This window comes from Zonotrichia leucophrys, chromosome 7 (assembly GCF_028769735.1).
Source record: "Zonotrichia leucophrys gambelii isolate GWCS_2022_RI chromosome 7, RI_Zleu_2.0, whole genome shotgun sequence".
Lineage (NCBI taxonomy): Eukaryota > Metazoa > Chordata > Aves > Passeriformes > Passerellidae > Zonotrichia > Zonotrichia leucophrys.
Window position 1 is genome coordinate 10,113,553 of NC_088177.1, and position 18,492 is coordinate 10,132,044.

At 40.6% G+C, this 18,492-nt stretch overlaps 1 protein-coding gene across 2 annotated transcripts in view; it reads right to left on the minus strand.

The window, feature by feature from the left end:
* The window catches only part of UBE2F (ubiquitin conjugating enzyme E2 F (putative)), a 59,091-nt gene that overhangs the window by 25,724 nt on the left and 14,875 nt on the right, over positions 1-18,492 (minus strand). For both annotated transcript variants that reach the window (XM_064718151.1, XM_064718150.1), the window contains exons 5-7: positions 15,543-15,610; positions 12,083-12,153; positions 7,004-7,061 (exon numbers count right to left, since the gene is read on the minus strand). In XM_064718151.1, the coding sequence (XP_064574221.1) occupies positions 7,004-7,061; positions 12,083-12,153; positions 15,543-15,610 (197 nt within the window). The remainder of the gene's footprint in view (positions 1-7,003; positions 7,062-12,082; positions 12,154-15,542; positions 15,611-18,492) is intronic.

Here is an 18,492-nt window from a genome sequence, read left to right on the forward strand (position 1 = left end):
GTCAGATTTAACAGCTTCAAAACTTCTCTTCTCCTTCAGTGTAATAAAACATCAGGATTCAAATATTTCCTGAACTTGTGGATTAAACAGCCTGAAAATCAAGTTAAGTCCATGTGCAGGTGTTTTTGAAGGTGATCTTCACAGGGAGGAGCAGAGAATGTTCATGGTGCACACCTTGACAGTGCTGCACTCCAGTGAGACCCCACTTGTACAAGATCAAACATTGAAAAGCTGTTTCCTTCACAAAGCTGCTTTTCATCAGACTTCTCCTCTGGCTGTAACATCAAACTTGCAGAGGACAAGGGCACCGCTGCTGAGGTGCAGCCACAGAGCAAAGCTGAGAGCCTCTGCTTCTGGCCCAAACCTGCTTTTTGTGCTGGACCTGCAGCCTGGTGCTCCAGACTGCAATGCAAGATGTTTTCCATTCCCATCTGTGTGGCAGATTACCTTTGTCAAGAGGGCAGTTTGCCTTTGAGTGACCACATTCACACCTCCCTGGGAGGGGACATTGCTGATAACAGCTATTGAATGTCACTGCATGGCTGATAAGAACAACAGCATCCCATTGGGAGATGTGAGCCCAGAGGGAGGAGCCAAGCATTGCTACCCAGATATAATCCAGAGGGAGGAGCCAGCATTGCTACCCAGATATAATCCAGAGTTTTGTGAGACACCAGCACGGCTTTCTCCATGGGATTCCCCAGAGGAACAGCAGCTGCCTCTCCTTCCACTGCATCTTCAGAGGAAGAATCCATCCTTCTCTACAGATCCCCCTGCTCCAACAGAACCACCCCTGACACTGCAGGAGGGCTGCAGCCACATTTCCAATGGGACTGCCACCAACAGCCTGACCCACAGGGTGTTAGGTTGGGTTCTGACTCTGGCAGTGTTGTTCTGGTGTACTGCAGTGCTTATTTCATCCTTTTATTTTCTTCCCTATTAAAGAACTGTTATTCCTGCTCCCATATTTTTAGCTGCCAGAGAGTCCCTTAATTTAAAATTTAATGCAATTTGAAGGGGAGGAGTTCATTTTCTCCATTTCAGGGGAGGCTCCTGCCTTCCTTAGCAGACTCCTGGCTTTCCAAACCAGGACACCTGGGCTGCCAAACTCCTTGAGCTGTTGTATCTGGGGCTGTTCCCTGGGTGGTGTCCCAGAGCTTTGCCATCAGCTCAGATGTCACCTGTGGCTCAGATGCATTTGGGAGTCCAAGGCAGGTCTTGGATATACAAATGGGCTTAATTCACATTTATTGTAAGTTCAGAGGAGGCAGGGATGGTGTTTGAAATCGAGATCTGGGGTTCCCAAGCCCAGCAGTACCTGGTTAAATCCACAGTGGGTGAGGGGAACATGGAATAATGAGGGAAGCACACTCTGCTCCATGGCACTGCCACCATCCTGGGCTGGAGCAGGGGAAGTCAACACAAGCAAGTCAGAAGTCCAACAGACTGCTGTAAACACCCCTTTAGAATTGTCCCTTTTCATTCTGCACTATTTCTGTCCTGCATCTGAGTGAAAAGTTACACTAAACCCCTGCCCACAGATTTATTTACAGCATGCCAAACGAGGAGAAAAAACCTGCTGCTGCAGCAGTGTCTGAAGTTCAAGAATCCTCAAAATCCTCAATGCAGCTTTTGAAACAGCCTCTCCTGAGGCCAGGGAGTCTCAAAGCTTTACATTTCTAGGAGGTCTTAACTCAGTCACTGATCTTGCCAAGGGACAGTTCTCAGAGCCACTTCACAAAAGCAATGCCACTGAAACCATGCCACACACAAGGGGCTCAGAAAGACAACCACAAACACTTCTGCAGAGTGAAAGCAAACATGGAAATTGCAAATTAAGATTAAATTAAAATTTTCCAGTTTACCTCAATGTTTTTGAGGTATGGAATTAATTAAGATTAAATTAAGATTTTCCTTTTAACAGGCAAAGTATATTTAACACATTAATTGAAGAAGAGAGCAAACCAGACAAAAGCATCTAACAAACTTCCAAACTAAGAAATTCCCTTAAGGGATCCAAGAAGCATTTCTGATCTAACAGACTGAACAAAACAAAACTCATTGCTAAACAATTCTTTATAAACAAACAATTTAACCCAGTCAGATGAACAAAAGGAGCAGCAGTCATTTATACAAGCATGTCTGAAGTAAATTTTTTTGGTTTGTTTTAAAAAGAGCTGGAAATGCCACTCCAAAGTCCAGCTTGCTCTAGTCCAGCCCATGCATGGCCAGCTCCTGGGGCAGCTCTGCTGTGCTGTCTGCCTATTCACCTCCTCAATGTGGTTTTCCTCTTCCTTTCCCTTCTTCCACCATCTCTTAAAAAGAATCTCAGTTTCTTCCTCTCCTCACTGCAGCCTAAAAAGCCACCAAGCACACTTCATCCCACCCCACCAAATAATCCCTCATCCCCACCAAAAACTTGTCCTGGGGATCAAAAAAAATGTTTTCCTTCCAGAGACAAACAAAATCTCTTTTTATATTTCCTCTCCTGCTCTTCTTTAATCTTGCAAAGGTTGAAAAACATTGTTTCCACCTAGAAAAAGGTGACAGAGTGAATGGCACCTCTCTTCAGCCACCCAAAAAAGCCAGCTCAGCTGTCATGGGCCTGTCACCCCTGCCTGTGCTTCCCACCCAAACACAGCAGCAGCTCCCCCAGGGCTCTGGGGACCCTCAAAGGCACAAACTGCTGCAGTTAGCAAACACAAAAGCAGGAGGGAGGCTGGAGAAGCATTCCTTTTGTACTGGAATATGGGAGGGGAAAGCAAACAGGAGCACAGCGCTGTCCTAGAGCAGGGCAGCTGGGAGGTGCCAGCATGCAGAGCACTCCCAGCCCTCACTCTGTCCCTGGCTCCTTGAGCCCTGTCCCCGTGGGTACTGCAGGACAAGGGGATAATCCTGGCCAAATTGTTCCTTGGGGAATTCTCTGGGACTTTTAAATGAACACAGGGATCTCAGCACTGAAGCCATCACCCTCTGGAGAGCACTCTGCTCAGTGCATTAAAGCTGACACTAAGTGAATATTCAGAAATCAGCAGTGTGGGGAGAACAAGCATGGGTTAATTACAATTATCTCAGCTCTCCTCACTCACATGCCCATAATAACAGCTACTCTACCTAAACCAAAAATTTGGCTTTGCCAAGGGACATTAAAGAGAGAAAATAAAAATTTTACTAAGCATTTCTGAAGCAAAAAAGCCATTAGAAGACACTCAGTTCTATATTTTCACCAGCCTGGGCATGTGTGGAGGGGAAAGAAATAAATCACCTCTTACAAAACTGATAAAGCCAATTTATAATATAGTCAAAATACAACACAATATCTCTTTGGAAAAATATTTCCTGAAGCTTATTTTAAGAAAAAACCTGAATGCCAGATCTGCACAGAAGATTGTCTTCAGCAGTTCATAGCTTCTTTTTCAAAATACTGGGTCTGAAGTTGTTATCTGGGGCTTATTCAATTTTCAGAGGTGAGGAAGACACATAAAAAGACCAACTCCAAAAGAGGATTTGAATAAATCAATAGCTGTACAATGTTATCATAATGCTGAGAAAAACAGCCTGAGCAACAAGAATTAATCTAACATAAAGCTTGCAGGTTTCTTTTTTCCCTTCATGCTCAAGACAGTGACAGTCACTTTACTGTCTGTTCCAAACACTCCTCTTCACTAATTACAGATGATGTTGACAGCAGACCATCTTATTTTCCTTGAGATGATAGGTGAAAGTTTTGTACTTTCAAAACTCCTCAGGCTGATGCTTAAACATTGAGGTAAACAGGGAAAATGAAGTCAGGACCTTCTGATTTATTTCTCCAAGAGATGAGTTTGACATTTGGATAATTCCAAATGAAGTCATTCCAGTGCCTGAAGACAAGGGCAGAACCAGTGAACCAAACAGGACAAAATGCTGCCATTTAGTATTAAAACATTAATTAAATAAGCAAGGCTCCTAAGGATTAACTCCAAGTAGCAATAGTTTACTGGAAATGAGTTTTAATTCCTTTTAGATCAGGTAATCTAATAGCACAGACAGATATTTATTAACCAGGATCTGGGGTTATGGGAGAGAAATTCCTGAGAAAACTGTGTTTCCTGCAGGGGGGCATGAAAAGCTCTCTGCAGATCTGTAGTTTCAGACTACCTGGATGTTTATTGCTCTCAGGAGAGCCAGGAGCAGAACACAAAAATGACAAACCCAGCACTTGGAACCATCTCAGTGAAAAACTGAACTGCACACACACCTAACAAACAGGGAAAGGCTCCAGAACAGCCCAGCTGATCTCTGCGAGAACACAGCCACAAAAAGAAAAAAGACAAATATTCCCTGTTAACATCCATCACACCTTTTTAAACACTGGCTTTACTGTTCATATGCTCAGCCCTCCACAGAGCTGCCCAAGTGTGCTTTGATTATTTTTAAGGTCCATCCATCAGGCAGTGATTTATGAAGCCATTTCCAGCTGCAATTAGTCAGAGGTAACTGCAGAAGGATCCTGACTTTTAGAACCAGTCAGGCATTTAAAATACACATCCACCTGTTCAGGTCTTAAAATCAATCACCTGAGATGTTTGCAGAGCAAAATGAAAACAAGCATTTAGGACAAAACTGAGGAATATTAAGAGAACTAACTGAGCTAGGCAGGTGATAATCCTGGCAAATGAGGCACATGTTGGGGACTAACAGGAGCCACTACAGCACTCTGGAGTTTGAAATTGAAATTACTGAAGGCTACAAAGCAGAGGAACAGCAGCAGTGTGAAGTCATGTGAGGTATTTAAAAGCTGGTACTTCCAACAACATTAAAATAACCCTGAGAACAGAATGGAATTAAAGCCATCTATTTGCTTTCTGCCTGGGAAACTTCAATTTAACCATCACACCTAAAAACAGGAGAAAAGCAAGTTCAGACACTCTGAGCAGGGCCCAAAGTAACTGCAGCAGTCTCCAGCTTTGTGAATAAGCTGCTTTGGAGAGAAAAGTGTGCAATAAAATGATGCACAATGTGACAGAATGGAGACTGAAAGGTAAATAAGCTCCTGTTGCTAATTCAGGTTTAGCCCCAAAGGAGCAGAAGGAACACAAAAATCACAAGAAGGAACACAAAAATCAGCTAAGAAACAGTGCAGCAGTGTTCACACAATCCACAGCCTGGAGACCAATCACTACCAGAAATTATCTAAGGGTTTGGGATTCTGGAGTGTTTCTATGAATAAAAAGAAAGTGATTTTAAAGGTGTATATATAGACAGGCTGGCAGGGTAATGTTTTAAATCTCTTCAGGAGAAGAGCCCAACTCTGCTCAGAGCCTGATTTCCAAACAGCATCTCATGCGGGAATTCAGAAATAGCAGCACATTCTTTATTTCCCTCTCTCACACACAGGCTGCTCTTCACAGTGGTCCATGGAAATGTGTTCCCAAGCACAAAGAAGGGAAAACAGATAAAGCTCAACTCTTGGTAACCTAAGAATTCAATCATGGATGAGATGACAGCAAGTGCAAAAAAATGTTGGGAAACAAAACTGAGTTAGGTCTTCCTCTCTTAAGAATCCTCCACACTGTAAAAAATACATTTTATCAGGTAAGTTTTCCAGACAATTTAACAGATTTTCATTTTTATTTCAGCAATTTTTTCATGTTTCTACTCATTTGATAATTAAAAAAATATTTAAAAGGTCACAGCAGTTATTTTGAAGGATTTTACATATAAGAGCTCTGCTGTCACCACAATGGCTCCAAAATGAGACCCAACCAAAAACTTGAGCCTTCTAAAGCACACAAGCCCCACACATGCAGCTGGCTTGTGCATGTGTATTTTCTATTTGAATGGCTTCTCTAATGCCCCTGGAACAGTTTTAGTGGCAGGAGGACATGGCCACTCCCAATTTAATTCTTTAGGAGTAGTTCAGAGTGCTTTACTGGGCAGGGCTGGGTGCTATTCCTCCAGAAAACCAGGCTGGCTTCATATAATTCACAAATTAAATCCTGATTTTCAAGTCCATAACAGGCCAAGAATGGATTCCAGCCCACAGAGCTTCTGTGCAAATTCTCACTGCTCCCCTGGTGGTGATGAAAAGCTGTAAATAGTGAGCTCACAACTGTGGTGCTTCAATGTTCAAAAACTTTAAAATCCAATCTGATTTTTCTCTTCTTGAAGTTAAGCTACTGCTTCCTTTTCTCCTGCTGAATCTTTCATTTCAACAATCACAGAAAAAGCTCCTTTCTTTTGTACTAATTTTTAAGCTTAAAACTTTCTCTGAATGAAAACACAGGGACAAGAACAGAACTAATTAACTTAAATTACTCAGTGTCTTGATTTAACCTGAGGTGAAAACAGGAAACACAAAGGGCAAAACAAAATCACACCAAGTGATGAAAAAGCAATAGGGAAAGAGTGCTTAAGAAAATCCACAAAACAAAACACTCATTTTGCTTCCAGAAAGTCACATGCTCACCTCAGCAGAGATTTTACAGATGAAGAAAGTCACAAATCTCATTCACAGCGCCAAAGAGCAAACCAAGTATCAGATAAAGGTCATTTTCAATTTGTTTTTTGAAAGAGACAAACACCTGATGTGTACCCTTTATCCACCTAATGCAGTTAAAGCTCTGCAAGAAACAACTTTGGCAGCATTCCTGGGAACAGCAAGAGGAAGATAAATGTCCTGCTCAGGGCTCTGCAGGGATTTTGTCAGGAGTATCAATCCCATGGAAATTACCAGGGTTATGGATTGCTCTTGTGTTTGCTGCCTGGTGAAAACCAGCACACCTCCCAGAGTGTGGGTCCTCAGGGTAATCCCAACCTCCAAAACCTTGGAGCAGAGCAGGATTTGTGCAGTCACCCCAAAATTCCCAAAACATTTCTACAGTCAGCACTGTACCAAAGACAAAAAATCCTCATCTCAAAAACCCGCTCTTGAGCAAACCACATCAGCTGTTTCTTTCCAAGGCCAAAAAAGGGTTTTTCAAGATTTATTTAGAAGGAAACATCCAAAAGGTAACAGTACCTTTAAGGTTCTAGTTGGGGCCCAGCCAGTGCCATCAATTGAGTGTTCTCTCAATAAACTGCAAAAGAAAGACACACACATTACACAGAGCAACTTCTGCTTCAATTGTCTTTGGCAGAAACCTCACAAGAAACCATCAGGAAGTAATTGCAAGATAAGATCTAATTCTTGCACTATTTATATCCAGGTAATGGAATTTTAAACCCCAGGAGTTGGGATGTCTGTCTAAAATTACCTTCTCCACAGTGTCATTACAGAACTCCCCATCTGAGCCCAACCTCTGTCAAAACACCTGAATTCTTCTCCTCCAGCAGCACAAGTGACAGAAATGCTTGTGACAGGCTCAGCATTGAACCCTTTTTTTATTCCCTGATGCATTTTAGAGCATGTTCATCTCTGGTGAAGAGACAGCCTTGCAGGGTAACCCGTCCCTCACCAAAACTGGCACAAACCAATCCAAAAAAGGGTGTTCTGGGGAGGGATAGCTAATTAGCAAAGAGAGGATCATCACCCTCTATTCTCTGAAAGGACTTCAGCTTCCTACAGGTAAAGATAAGAAAGGGAGAGAGTTTTAGTCTGGCTGCTCTGGAGGAAAAACTTCCATATAAAAAACATATTAAAAAATTTTAAAAATATATATAAAGATATATATATATATATAAAAGATATATCTACATAGGATATAAATTTATATCTCATATATAAAAATATATAGGATATAAAATATATAAATCCATATATAAATATAAAAATCTATTGCATTATAAAATAATAAATAAATATTACATTTGTATGATTGTATTCTATTACTATATTTATAAATATTGTATTATACAAATATGTATACACAAACATATATATCTATATATATATATCTTGAATTTTAATATTAATATAGAAAAATACAGAATTTCCTAGATGCACAATCCAGAATAGATGTCCCATTTTATGGTACATATTAAGCCCAGTGAAGCTGCTGAGCAATTTGCAAGTGGAAACCATTGAGGTGTTCAGGCATTTCTGGACCTTTCAGATCCCAACCTCAGCAGTAATGAGGAGGAGATATATTGGGGATCAGAGCAGAACTGAGAAATAAGCTGATGTCTTGCTCAGAAAAGTAATAATCTGAATGAAAACAATGTAAAAAGCTCCTTGAAGCATCATTTCACAATCACACCTTCCTCTGGAAGGAGTCAGCTGAAACAACTCACACAGCAAAGCACAGAAACTCCCCAGCAGCAGCAGCTTCTGCTACTGAAATGACAGGACAGGGTTAAAGAGAAATAGCTTAACTGTAAGGTTTTAGCAATTCCCAGGCTGACATGCATTAAGTCATTTTTAAATTACAGTAGGTGATTAGATCACAGAGGTTATGCAGTTGTTTAATGAACATGGCAAGTTCATATGCAAGGAAATTCAATCCTTGTTCAGTGCAGAGACCCCAGGAACAGGATGATAACCTGGACAAGCCCATTCCACCTTAAGTGTGCTGCTCATCTCATTCCTGTGCCTCTCAAAAGATAAAATATGCCATTACCACTTGTGCAACGTTCAGAATAACATCTTGTGGCTGCAGTTTGTCTCCATATGACAAAAGCAAAAAAAGCTTTTTGCCTGTTCCTTATCAAACTGTGTGGCAGCGCTTCCATTTGCCTCTCCATCCACCTGACTGGGAAATTCCAAGTGGGGGAAAGTTAACACACTAAATAAAGTCAGAAAAATATTCAGTGCCAGAGCACCTGAGCATGAGCTAAGGCTCATGGCCCCAGGGCTGTGCTGGCACAGCTCCAGCTGGAACACCACAGCCAGGATGAGGAGACACCTGCACCTCTCAGCACTCTGGCAGGAAAGCAGGGAACACACATGTCACACACATATTTTCTGAACAATCCTTTCATTAGGATTTTTCTTTTCTCCTGAGAAGCTTCTCTCCATGTTTTGCTGCTTTGCAATGTGATTTGGAGAACTGTGAATTGTTTTTACACGATGACCAATGGCAGCCACCTGTGTCAAGGCTGTGAGCAGTCACAAGATTTCATTATCATTCCATTCCTTTTCCTTGCTAGCCTTTTGATGAAATCCTTTCTTCTATTCTTTAGCACAGTTTTAGTAGATAATTTTCTTTTAATATATCATAAAATAACAAATCAGCCTTCTGAAATATGGAGTCAAGATTCTCATCTCTTCCCTTGTTCTTAGACTGCTGTGAACACCACTACTGACACAGAAGTGTCCTTTGGCTCCATACTCCCCATTTGCTGGTAATTTGTTATTAGAGCAGCACCCTCTTTCTTCTACAGATTAAAAATTATCATTAAACCCCTCAGAACCTTTCTGAGGGGTTTAATGATCATTAAACAGAATCTTTCCCCAGATCTAAGGAGATCCCTCAGCCTATGATTACAAATCAGAGATCAGCCTGGGTTCCATGGGCAGAGGGCACAATCACTGCTTTTGAACCTTCAGTAACCAAAACAGCCCTGATGTGACCAGTCAGCTGCTCAGCTCTCATTTCAACAAATACCTCCTCATCCTGTAACTCCTGCATGGCAGAAAGCTGAGGAACTGTTTTCTTTTTAAATAAAGAGATCTTTTAAAAAACATCTCCTGAAGTGGGAACTGCATGATTGCAGTAAGTGTAAAACCTTCTGAAACTCCAGCTGACCCAACCTGCAGCTTAAGTGACAACAATTTACTGGAAGAAGATCAATCTGGAAAAAACACAATTTTTCCTATCCACATGTGTACTAGAGGGGACATCCAGTATGGGCCAGACCTAATTAGGATCTGTCATTGATAATAGGGCCCAGGTAACTCATTTGCTGATGGGATTTGTTTGGAGAGGAGCATCCCCTTTCTTCTACAGATTGGGAATGATCATTCAAGCCCTCGAATGATCATTCAAGCCCTCAACAGAACCTTTCCCCAGATCTAAGGAGATCCCTCAGCCTATGATTCCAAATCAGAGATCAGCCAGGGTTCCATGGGCAGAGGGCACAATCACTGCTTTTGAACCTTCAGTAACCAAAACAGCCCTGATGTGACCAGTCAGCTGCTCAGCTCTCATTTCAACAAATACCTCCTCATCCTGTAACTCCTGCATGGCAGAAAGCTCTGAGGAATTTTTTGTCTTTTTAAATAAAGAGATCTTTCAAAAAGCATCTCATGAAGTGGGAACTGCATGATTGCAGTAAGTGTAAAACCTTCTGAAACTCCAGCTGACCCAACCTGCAGCTTAAGTGACAACAATTTACTGGAAGAAGATCAATCTGGAGAAAACACAATTTTTCCTATCCACATGTGTAGTAGAGGGGACATCAAGTAGGGCTAGACTTAAATTAGGATCTATCATTAATAACATGGCCCAGAGTAACTGCAGTAACTGCAGTCCATAACATAAAGCACAGAAAAACTCCACATTTCCTGCCCAAAACTGCTACACTTGACACAGTTAACTATTGAGAATGTTTCAATCCAGGGATGATTATCAAACCAACACATACCACAGCATGAGCTGTATGTGAGGGGAAAGCACTGATGAAGATGATTTTCTGCTTTTAAAAATAACTGCAGCTATTTTAATGCAGAGACTCTTGTGTAAGTTGATTGCAGATACTATACATAGAATGCATTCTCTAACAGGCAGAAAGCAATTCAGTTATTTTAGTTTTTCCATAGAATGCCAGACATTTCCAGGGTTTGATACGTTGAGGGATCTGACAATCCAAAGTGTTTCAGAGCAGATGCTGAAAGAATGCCTCCACTTCATTGGAATTATGATGCTCCAATCACCACATTCATCTCTTATAATTAAAATAACTTCTAGAAATGGAAAAGCTGTGGCTGTGCCATCCCTGGAAGTGCTCCAGGCCAGGCTGGATGGCTTTTGGAGCAGCCTGCTCTAGGGGAAGGTGTCCCTGCCCATGACAGGGAGGGAACGGGATGAGCTTTAAGGTCCCTTCCAAGCCCAAGCACTCTGGATTTTGTCAGTGTGAGGTTTTACTGAGCCCCAGCTGTGGTTTGGTGCCTGGTATTTATATAAACACCTCACCTGTTCACTCCTCTACCTGCATTCACAACATTTCAATTTCTTAGTTATGAGCCTGACCTGCCTAGGAAGGGCAATACAAATCTTCCTTTTCACCAGGACTTTCACCACAGCACTAAAATGATTTTTTCCATCTAGAGGAAAAATTCAGCTTCTCTTTAAGCACTGATTTGCTACACATGGTGACAAGCATGCAGGATTTTCAGAGCAGCTTTCAATCTCACTTACGGGCTTTGCTTCTGCTTCATCTGCTTTTTCTTCTGTGTGCAATTAACTTGAAAAATGACAGAGAAGCTTCTCACTTGTGTTTCTGTTTGGTTTCTGGCCAATTTCACCATCAGGTGTTGAGGATGAAATTACAAAGTTTCACAAATTCATTTGGAAGAGGAAACATTTACTATCAAGGAAAACCACCCAGCAAGAGAAGCCTCTCACTCTGGCAAAGTGAAGTTTTCAGGTTTCATTACTGACTTATCCTGACCCCAACCCTGCTTTGTTATAACTGGCACATGGGTCTTATCAATGGATATTAAATATTATAATTAACATAGAATAATTACTGTCAAATTATTATACAAATATATATAATATATAATATATAATATATAATATATAATATATAATATATAATATATAATATATAATATATAATATATAATATATAATATATAATATATCGTATACTTTCTTCCTCTCTTTTTGAAATAAAAAGAATTTTCAAGCTCTTAACACACTTGGGCATCAAATTTATCAAATGCTAAAAGCCTCTCTCAGGGCCTGAGGATGATTCAGATATGAGAGAAGGAAGAGAAAAAACAACCAAATACATTTTGTTTAGGATAGAGTTTATATTTTTACCCCATTTTTTGTTCTACAAGAAAAACAAAGCAAGAATGAGACTTTCAGTAGGTTTTTTATGCTCCTAGAAGTTACATGTTACAAAAAAATACTGTCAGGACAGTTACATCCAATATTTTATCAAACACAGAAACCTCCAAGGTTAAAAAACTCCAACAGAATGTTGTTCCTACCTTAGGCAGATTTCTCCTGTCTCTGTAATGTTTGGGTGCCAGATTCTTGTCAAACATTTTACCTTTGGAGGCTGCCAGGAGAGAAAACAAATTACTGTGTTATCTGTTAAGCTAAAACCCTGTTATAACTCATAAAACAGAAAAAAGGCAAATAGATTTGTATGGATTTGTATGTTTAGAGCAATGGTGCATTATCTACAAGAGTCAAAACAGATTTCTCTGCCCTTTTAGCTTTTCTCAACTCTTCATAAAAAACCAGGCTGGTATTAAGATTTTCTTTATAAAAAATAACTTTTAAGAAAGCCAAGAAAATTTACTCCTTCAGGGAAAACACTCTAAGCCATTCAGTTTCTTCATACTTAACTGTTAAGATAATAATTTAAACCAAAAAAACTTCACCAAGGATTTTGCAAATCAGAGATTTGTTAAAAAAACCAGCAGAGGATGCAAAGATAACAAAATAACTAATAATAAATAAGTAATAATAAAATAACTAACTAAATAATAAATAAATAGCTAATAATAAATAAAATTATTTTAAATACAGACCCTCCTGTTCACAGCTGAATTAGAGGCACTAAAATGAAAAGCCACAGGCAAGACCACCAAACTTCTCAATGTCACAGTGAGGTTCTGAAGTACAGATTTTTCAAGTATAATCTCTTTTGCTCTGGTTTGGTGAAGTAAATAAAGAGTGGGACAGAAAAATGTCAGTAGCTTAGCAACAGCACGTTGCTGCCTCCCTGCTCTCCCCATCAGGAGCTGCAGCTTTCAATCAGGCAGATTATTTCTGATGGGAAGTGTCCTGGAATCCATCAGCTCACACCAGCACCTTGCAGAACTTCAATTAAATCCCAGATTAGAAATGTGGAGCCATCTCTCCTTCCACTTTTTCCAATGATGTCTTCAATCAAGAGGCAGAACAGCTCCAAGAGCTGCATTTGCATGGCAGCATTGTGTGGTTTATCTCATTTTGTTCCCAACTTCCCAATGACCTTTTCAAGAAACTTTTTAAATTAAGACTCCTTGGAAGAGGTAAGAAAATATGCATGGCACTGAAACACCAAAAACAGACCTAAAAGAGATGTTCTAGGAAAAAAAACACTGATCACCACAATAAATCTGGGACTGATAATGCAGATTTTGCCTTTCCTCCACTTCATTTCTGTGCAATAACTCAAGGGACATCAGTCATGGCATTATTGAAAATTAAGTGGCTCACAGAAAATAGTCTCAAACTTTTTGCCCTCCAAAACAGCTCAGAAGTTTTCTAACAGCACAAGCTTTTCATTAGCCACACTTTCACATTGTTTTGAAAGATGGTGTCTAGTTCTCAAGCAAGGCAAAGCAGCAGAATTTATTCCATGCCATTAGATCAAGATAAAAGAGTAAATTTCTACCATATGCACCTTCAAACAGGAATGTATTGATGAGTCAAAAAAAAGATTTATGGAAACTCTTTTTAAAAAAAACCCAAATCCTTACAGTGAATTAACTAATGTCTCATTTTTTGTACTGTGGAAACAAAAGAATTCCTTTATCCTTTCAAAGTGATTTTCATTGCTGAAAGTTAGAAAAACCCACTCCTGACAGTAAGACAAAGGTTTTTCTCTCTCTCCTTTTTCCCTTTTAGACACACAGGACAACTGCAGCATCACCATAAAATTCATCTTCACACAAAACCTCACCTTGAAACTTGTTCCAAGTCATTTTGGAACCCTCCCTAGACCAGCAAATCCAGAGATTTCCTCAGGATGATGTTCTGTGAAATTCTGCACAACAGAGCTCCCCAAATCAATTTATTTCCCTGCTCAAACTCCTCCTTCCCCTCAGACTGCACAGGTAATGCAGCCTCAGCTGGGGGGCACAGCACTGACCACATTCACTTCCTTCTCCATTTCCAGCAGCCACTTCTGCTCTGGGATTAAGATGAGCAGTTTCAGTTCTTGATAAATCAGCACTCTAAAAAGATGTACCAACATCTTGTAATTTTTTTAAATTATGTATTATTTATATATTTAATTTGATCTCTTCACTAGTGAAGAAATTTACCTGGTGAAGGAAAATGGCTCCTAAGAGAAATCTGGAATCAAAGTTATTTGAAATGTTTTCTCTGGACACCAGCTAGTCCCAAAGCTAAACCAATTTCCCTAAACCACCCTGCAACTGCAGCTCCTCTTTACAGCTTGTAAAAAACAATTTTCCATAAGAGGAAGGATAGAAGAGGGATACAAGTTTCCCATAGAGAGGATACAAGTTCCTGGGACTGAACTACACTCCAGCCCTGAGATATTTCTTGCCATTTTCCAGCAGCAGTTTCTGCAGAATACAGACTGGCTGAAACTGAACACTGCAGCCAGCAAAGCACTGAGGGGTTTGCCTGCAGGACACAAGAGCAAATCTTCCAAATTGTTCCTCTTTATTTATGTTATGCTCCTCCACTCCATCCCACATATCCAGCCCTGGCAGGTCTGCAGAGCTCTCCTGAAATCACTTGTGTCAGTCCCTTCTCCCTGGCAGAAACCAACCACAGCCTCTGCAGAATTCCATCAATATTGGATTCATACTGCATTAACAACCTGACCACAATCCAACATTCAACCTCCTGCATTGTTCCAAAACTTTTATTTTTGTATTGGATAAGAGTTGCTCAAATTTAAAAATATTTCATTAACACTTGCTGTAGATTTCTCAGCTGAGCAGGGAACAATAATAAACCAGAGACTTTTTAGTTATGGAAACTGAGAATCAAAAACCTCAGATCAAAACTGAACCTCAGCTCTCCTGTTACACACAGCAAACACTTTCCTGCAGCAGTGCTGTTTGGGTGAACAACTGGAATACAAAAATTAAAGGAAATGAAATGAATACACAGAAGTTATTAAGGGTGACCTCTGCCACAGTTTGAAATTCTTTGGTAAAGTTAAGGGGAACTTCAAACACCCCACAACCAAACCCACCCAGCTGCAAACACTGCGTGGCTGTGACTGCCACTACCACACACAGCTAATGCTGAATTCAGGCTCAGCTGAACAGGAACCAAAGATCTTCCCTGAAATTCTTCTCCAGGATCCTCCCCCTCTCTGAAGAACTCTGCACTACCAACACCAAACTAGGACACCAAAGCAGAAGAATTTCAGGGAAAACTACAGAACTGTCAACTTTTTCCTTTTGGTTCACTTATTTCATTCTTAGATATATAACTTTTTAATGAGAATAATCATTAAATGCAGATCTCATGAATAATTAACAGGAGAGAGCAGAACCTCAGCCAGAAGGGAGGACACTCAGGTTTCACTCATCTGCACTTCCAAGAGCTTCTGCCAGACAATTGCAGAGATTTATTTTATTAAGAGACAGAAGATCCTTTCTCAATCTTCATGCCAAGCTCCCCCTGAAGTCCTGTTACCTGCAAGGAAAATCTAAAATGACAACTGTGAGACCAATGACAAATACTCACCACCATGTTGTAGGCATCAGGAACTTCAGTTTCAAACTGAAACTTTCCTCCTTGGTAATAGCCCTCATCTAGAAAAGGGAAAACAAGGCAAATAGTTAAATAAGAGAAAAACATCAAGATTAAAACAACAGCATAGGGTTATCATCAAACACTTCAGCTGGTTGCTGCCACCTAACCCAAGGAGTGTGTGAGTATTTTGTCTTCCTGCACTGCCAACATTTCTACAGCAGAAATCTGAAGTCAGGAGAGCAACCAGTCCCAGAAAAATCCACCATCCTGACCAGGAACAGGGACACCCAGCTGGAGGAACCTTGCAGTCAACTTCTCACTGTGGGGAGCAAATCCTGGCATGTGGCAGGCAGCACCACACCAGTGACCCTTGGAATGAGCTGGAGAAATTCTGTAATTGCTAAAGCATTGCCAGATGCTGCTCCAGAACTGAGCACATCTTCCAAATTTGTGCTTCTAAAGCATTGCTAAACCCTGCTCCAGTGTCACAGACACATTTTATGGAAAATCCTTTCCTTAGGATTTTTTCTCCTGAGAAGCTGAGAGGCCTCAGAAACAAAATGTAAACATTGGTTATCTGCTGCTGTGGAATGCAACAGGTGGGTCTGTGATTGGTCTCATGTGGTTGTTTCTAATTAATGGCCAATCACAGTCAGCTGGCTCAGACTCTCTGTCCCAGCCAGAAGCTTTTGTTATCATTCCTTCTTTTGCTATTCTTAGCTGCCTTCTGATGAAATCCTTTCTTCTATTCTTTTAGTATAGTTTTAATATAATATATATAATAAAATAATAAATCAGCCTTCTGAAACATGGAGTCAGATCCTCATCTCTTCCCTCATCCTCGGACCCCTGTGAACACCGGCACACTCCAGGAGTGAGCACATCTTCCCAAACCTGTGCTTATAAAGCACTGCTAAATCCTGCTCCAGGAGTGAGCACATCTTCCCAAATTTGTGCTTCCCAAAGCACTGCTATAAACTCTACCCCAAGATTTACCACATCTTCCCAAAGCTGTGCTGGCAATCCTGGTGAGTATACATTGGTGTGTGCAAGGAATTTCAGAGTGCACTTCAAGAAGGGCAAGCAGGCTGTTTCACTGTCATTGTCTTACTGTGATGTATCTGCTAGGAACACACGTCTGCCTCTCTGCCAAGCTTAGTACTGAATTATTAAAATGGCTAAATTATCAAATATGACATATTAAAAGATCTACTTGCATTTAAGCAGGGCTAACAGAATGGGATGCCAAACTGCAACTTTTGAAACAACTGTGCTTGGAAGCTGTTTCTTCAGAGCACTTTGCAAGTGATCTGAAATGCAGCTGGCATTGCCATGACTGAGGTTTTGCATGAAGAAAAGCAAACAGGTACCCAGGCCACAGTGGGGGTTTGAGACACCTGAGGGATGCTGTGGCTCCAAGCACCCAGGGCTGGTTACCATTCTATCATGCAGCTTTTTTATATTCCTTAAACCAACACTGCAAAGAAATGTTCTGTGAAACAATCCATAGTTTACAGAAAGACTAAGATTAACTTTACTATTATCTGGCTTGTTCCAAGCCACAAAAACCATAGCTTGTCTACTGTAGGTCAGCAAAATCCCCCTTCAGGTTGCTGCCTCCTGATCTGCTTTTCAAATCCATTCTCCATTCCCACTCCAAGTCAATTCTGAAGTGAGCTGGATTTATTAAGTAAATTTAGGCAGAAAGTAAAGTGACAGGCACTGATTTTTATAGGAAAAAAGCAAGATAAAATAATTTCTCTTATGTTTTTAAATATACAGAGGTAAAACTCAGCAAAGCAAGTCTTTACTGAAGAACAAGAAGTAAGAGGTGAATTACACTGATAGCCTTTGGTCAAACTGCTCCCTGTCAAATGTGCAGTGCCCTCAGAGTGAGACACTGCTCCAGAAAGGAATCCTTGGAAAATGGTCCAACATCCCCAGGAGCTCCAACACCACATTTATCCCACAGAACACAGACAGCTGACTGCACTTTACCCACCATCCAGCACTAGAACACATTTGAACCAAGTGTCAGGAATTATCACATTTCCAAGTACAAAAGTTCTTTTCCTTGGCTTAATTTCACTGGTTCCTTGACTGGCTGGACTAGGAGCAAAGCATGCAGCAGCTCTTCACATTCCACCCCTGCTAAAATGAAATAAATGCCTGCTGATGGATGTATCCATCTGTGGTTTGTGTCAAAGAAAATCCCCAGGTTTAATGAACACTCAAGAACTTTCAGATCAAGTCTTCCTCCAAGACAATTCCAAATTCATCACTGCCTTATATTAAATCTCATTTTATATTTTGGTTTTACCTTGTCACCAGTCACTAATCAAAACCCACACTGGGTAAGCTACAGGCTCTGCTATCAAATAAGGACATATTTACACAATTAGGAGAGCAAGACATCTCTCCTCCCCTCTTTTATACAATTCTGCCTCTGTGTTCCTAAAGCAACAATCAAGCTACTCATTACCAGTCACTCAAATATAAATTAAAAATTCTGGAGAGCCTCAGTACCCAGCCAGAAATCCTGCACTGCATTAACAAGATAATTCACAATGAAGTCATCTTTCAGCATCTCAAGTATATAGGTTCTCAGACTGAGAGAGAAATCCTCAATTTTTTAGGCACGGAAAAGTGGTGGGAAAAAAGTTCTGGCAGACTTAAAGAGAGGAAAGAGCTATAAATAAACCCATCAAATGGAAGAGCTTTAACACATAAGTTAGGAAGTTGGCCACAGGGACTTTTGCTAAAAAGGGAGGATGTCTGAGCCACAGTTTTCCTCCCACTGCTTAAATTTATGTCTTCAGGCTGTATTAGCAGAGCAAGCATCCCTCCCACTTCAGCCTCAAGTTTCATTACCAACAACCTGGCTAATCTTAGCTTGTGTTTGTAGGGTGCTTTAATGCTCTGCAAAACACTTAACCAAATG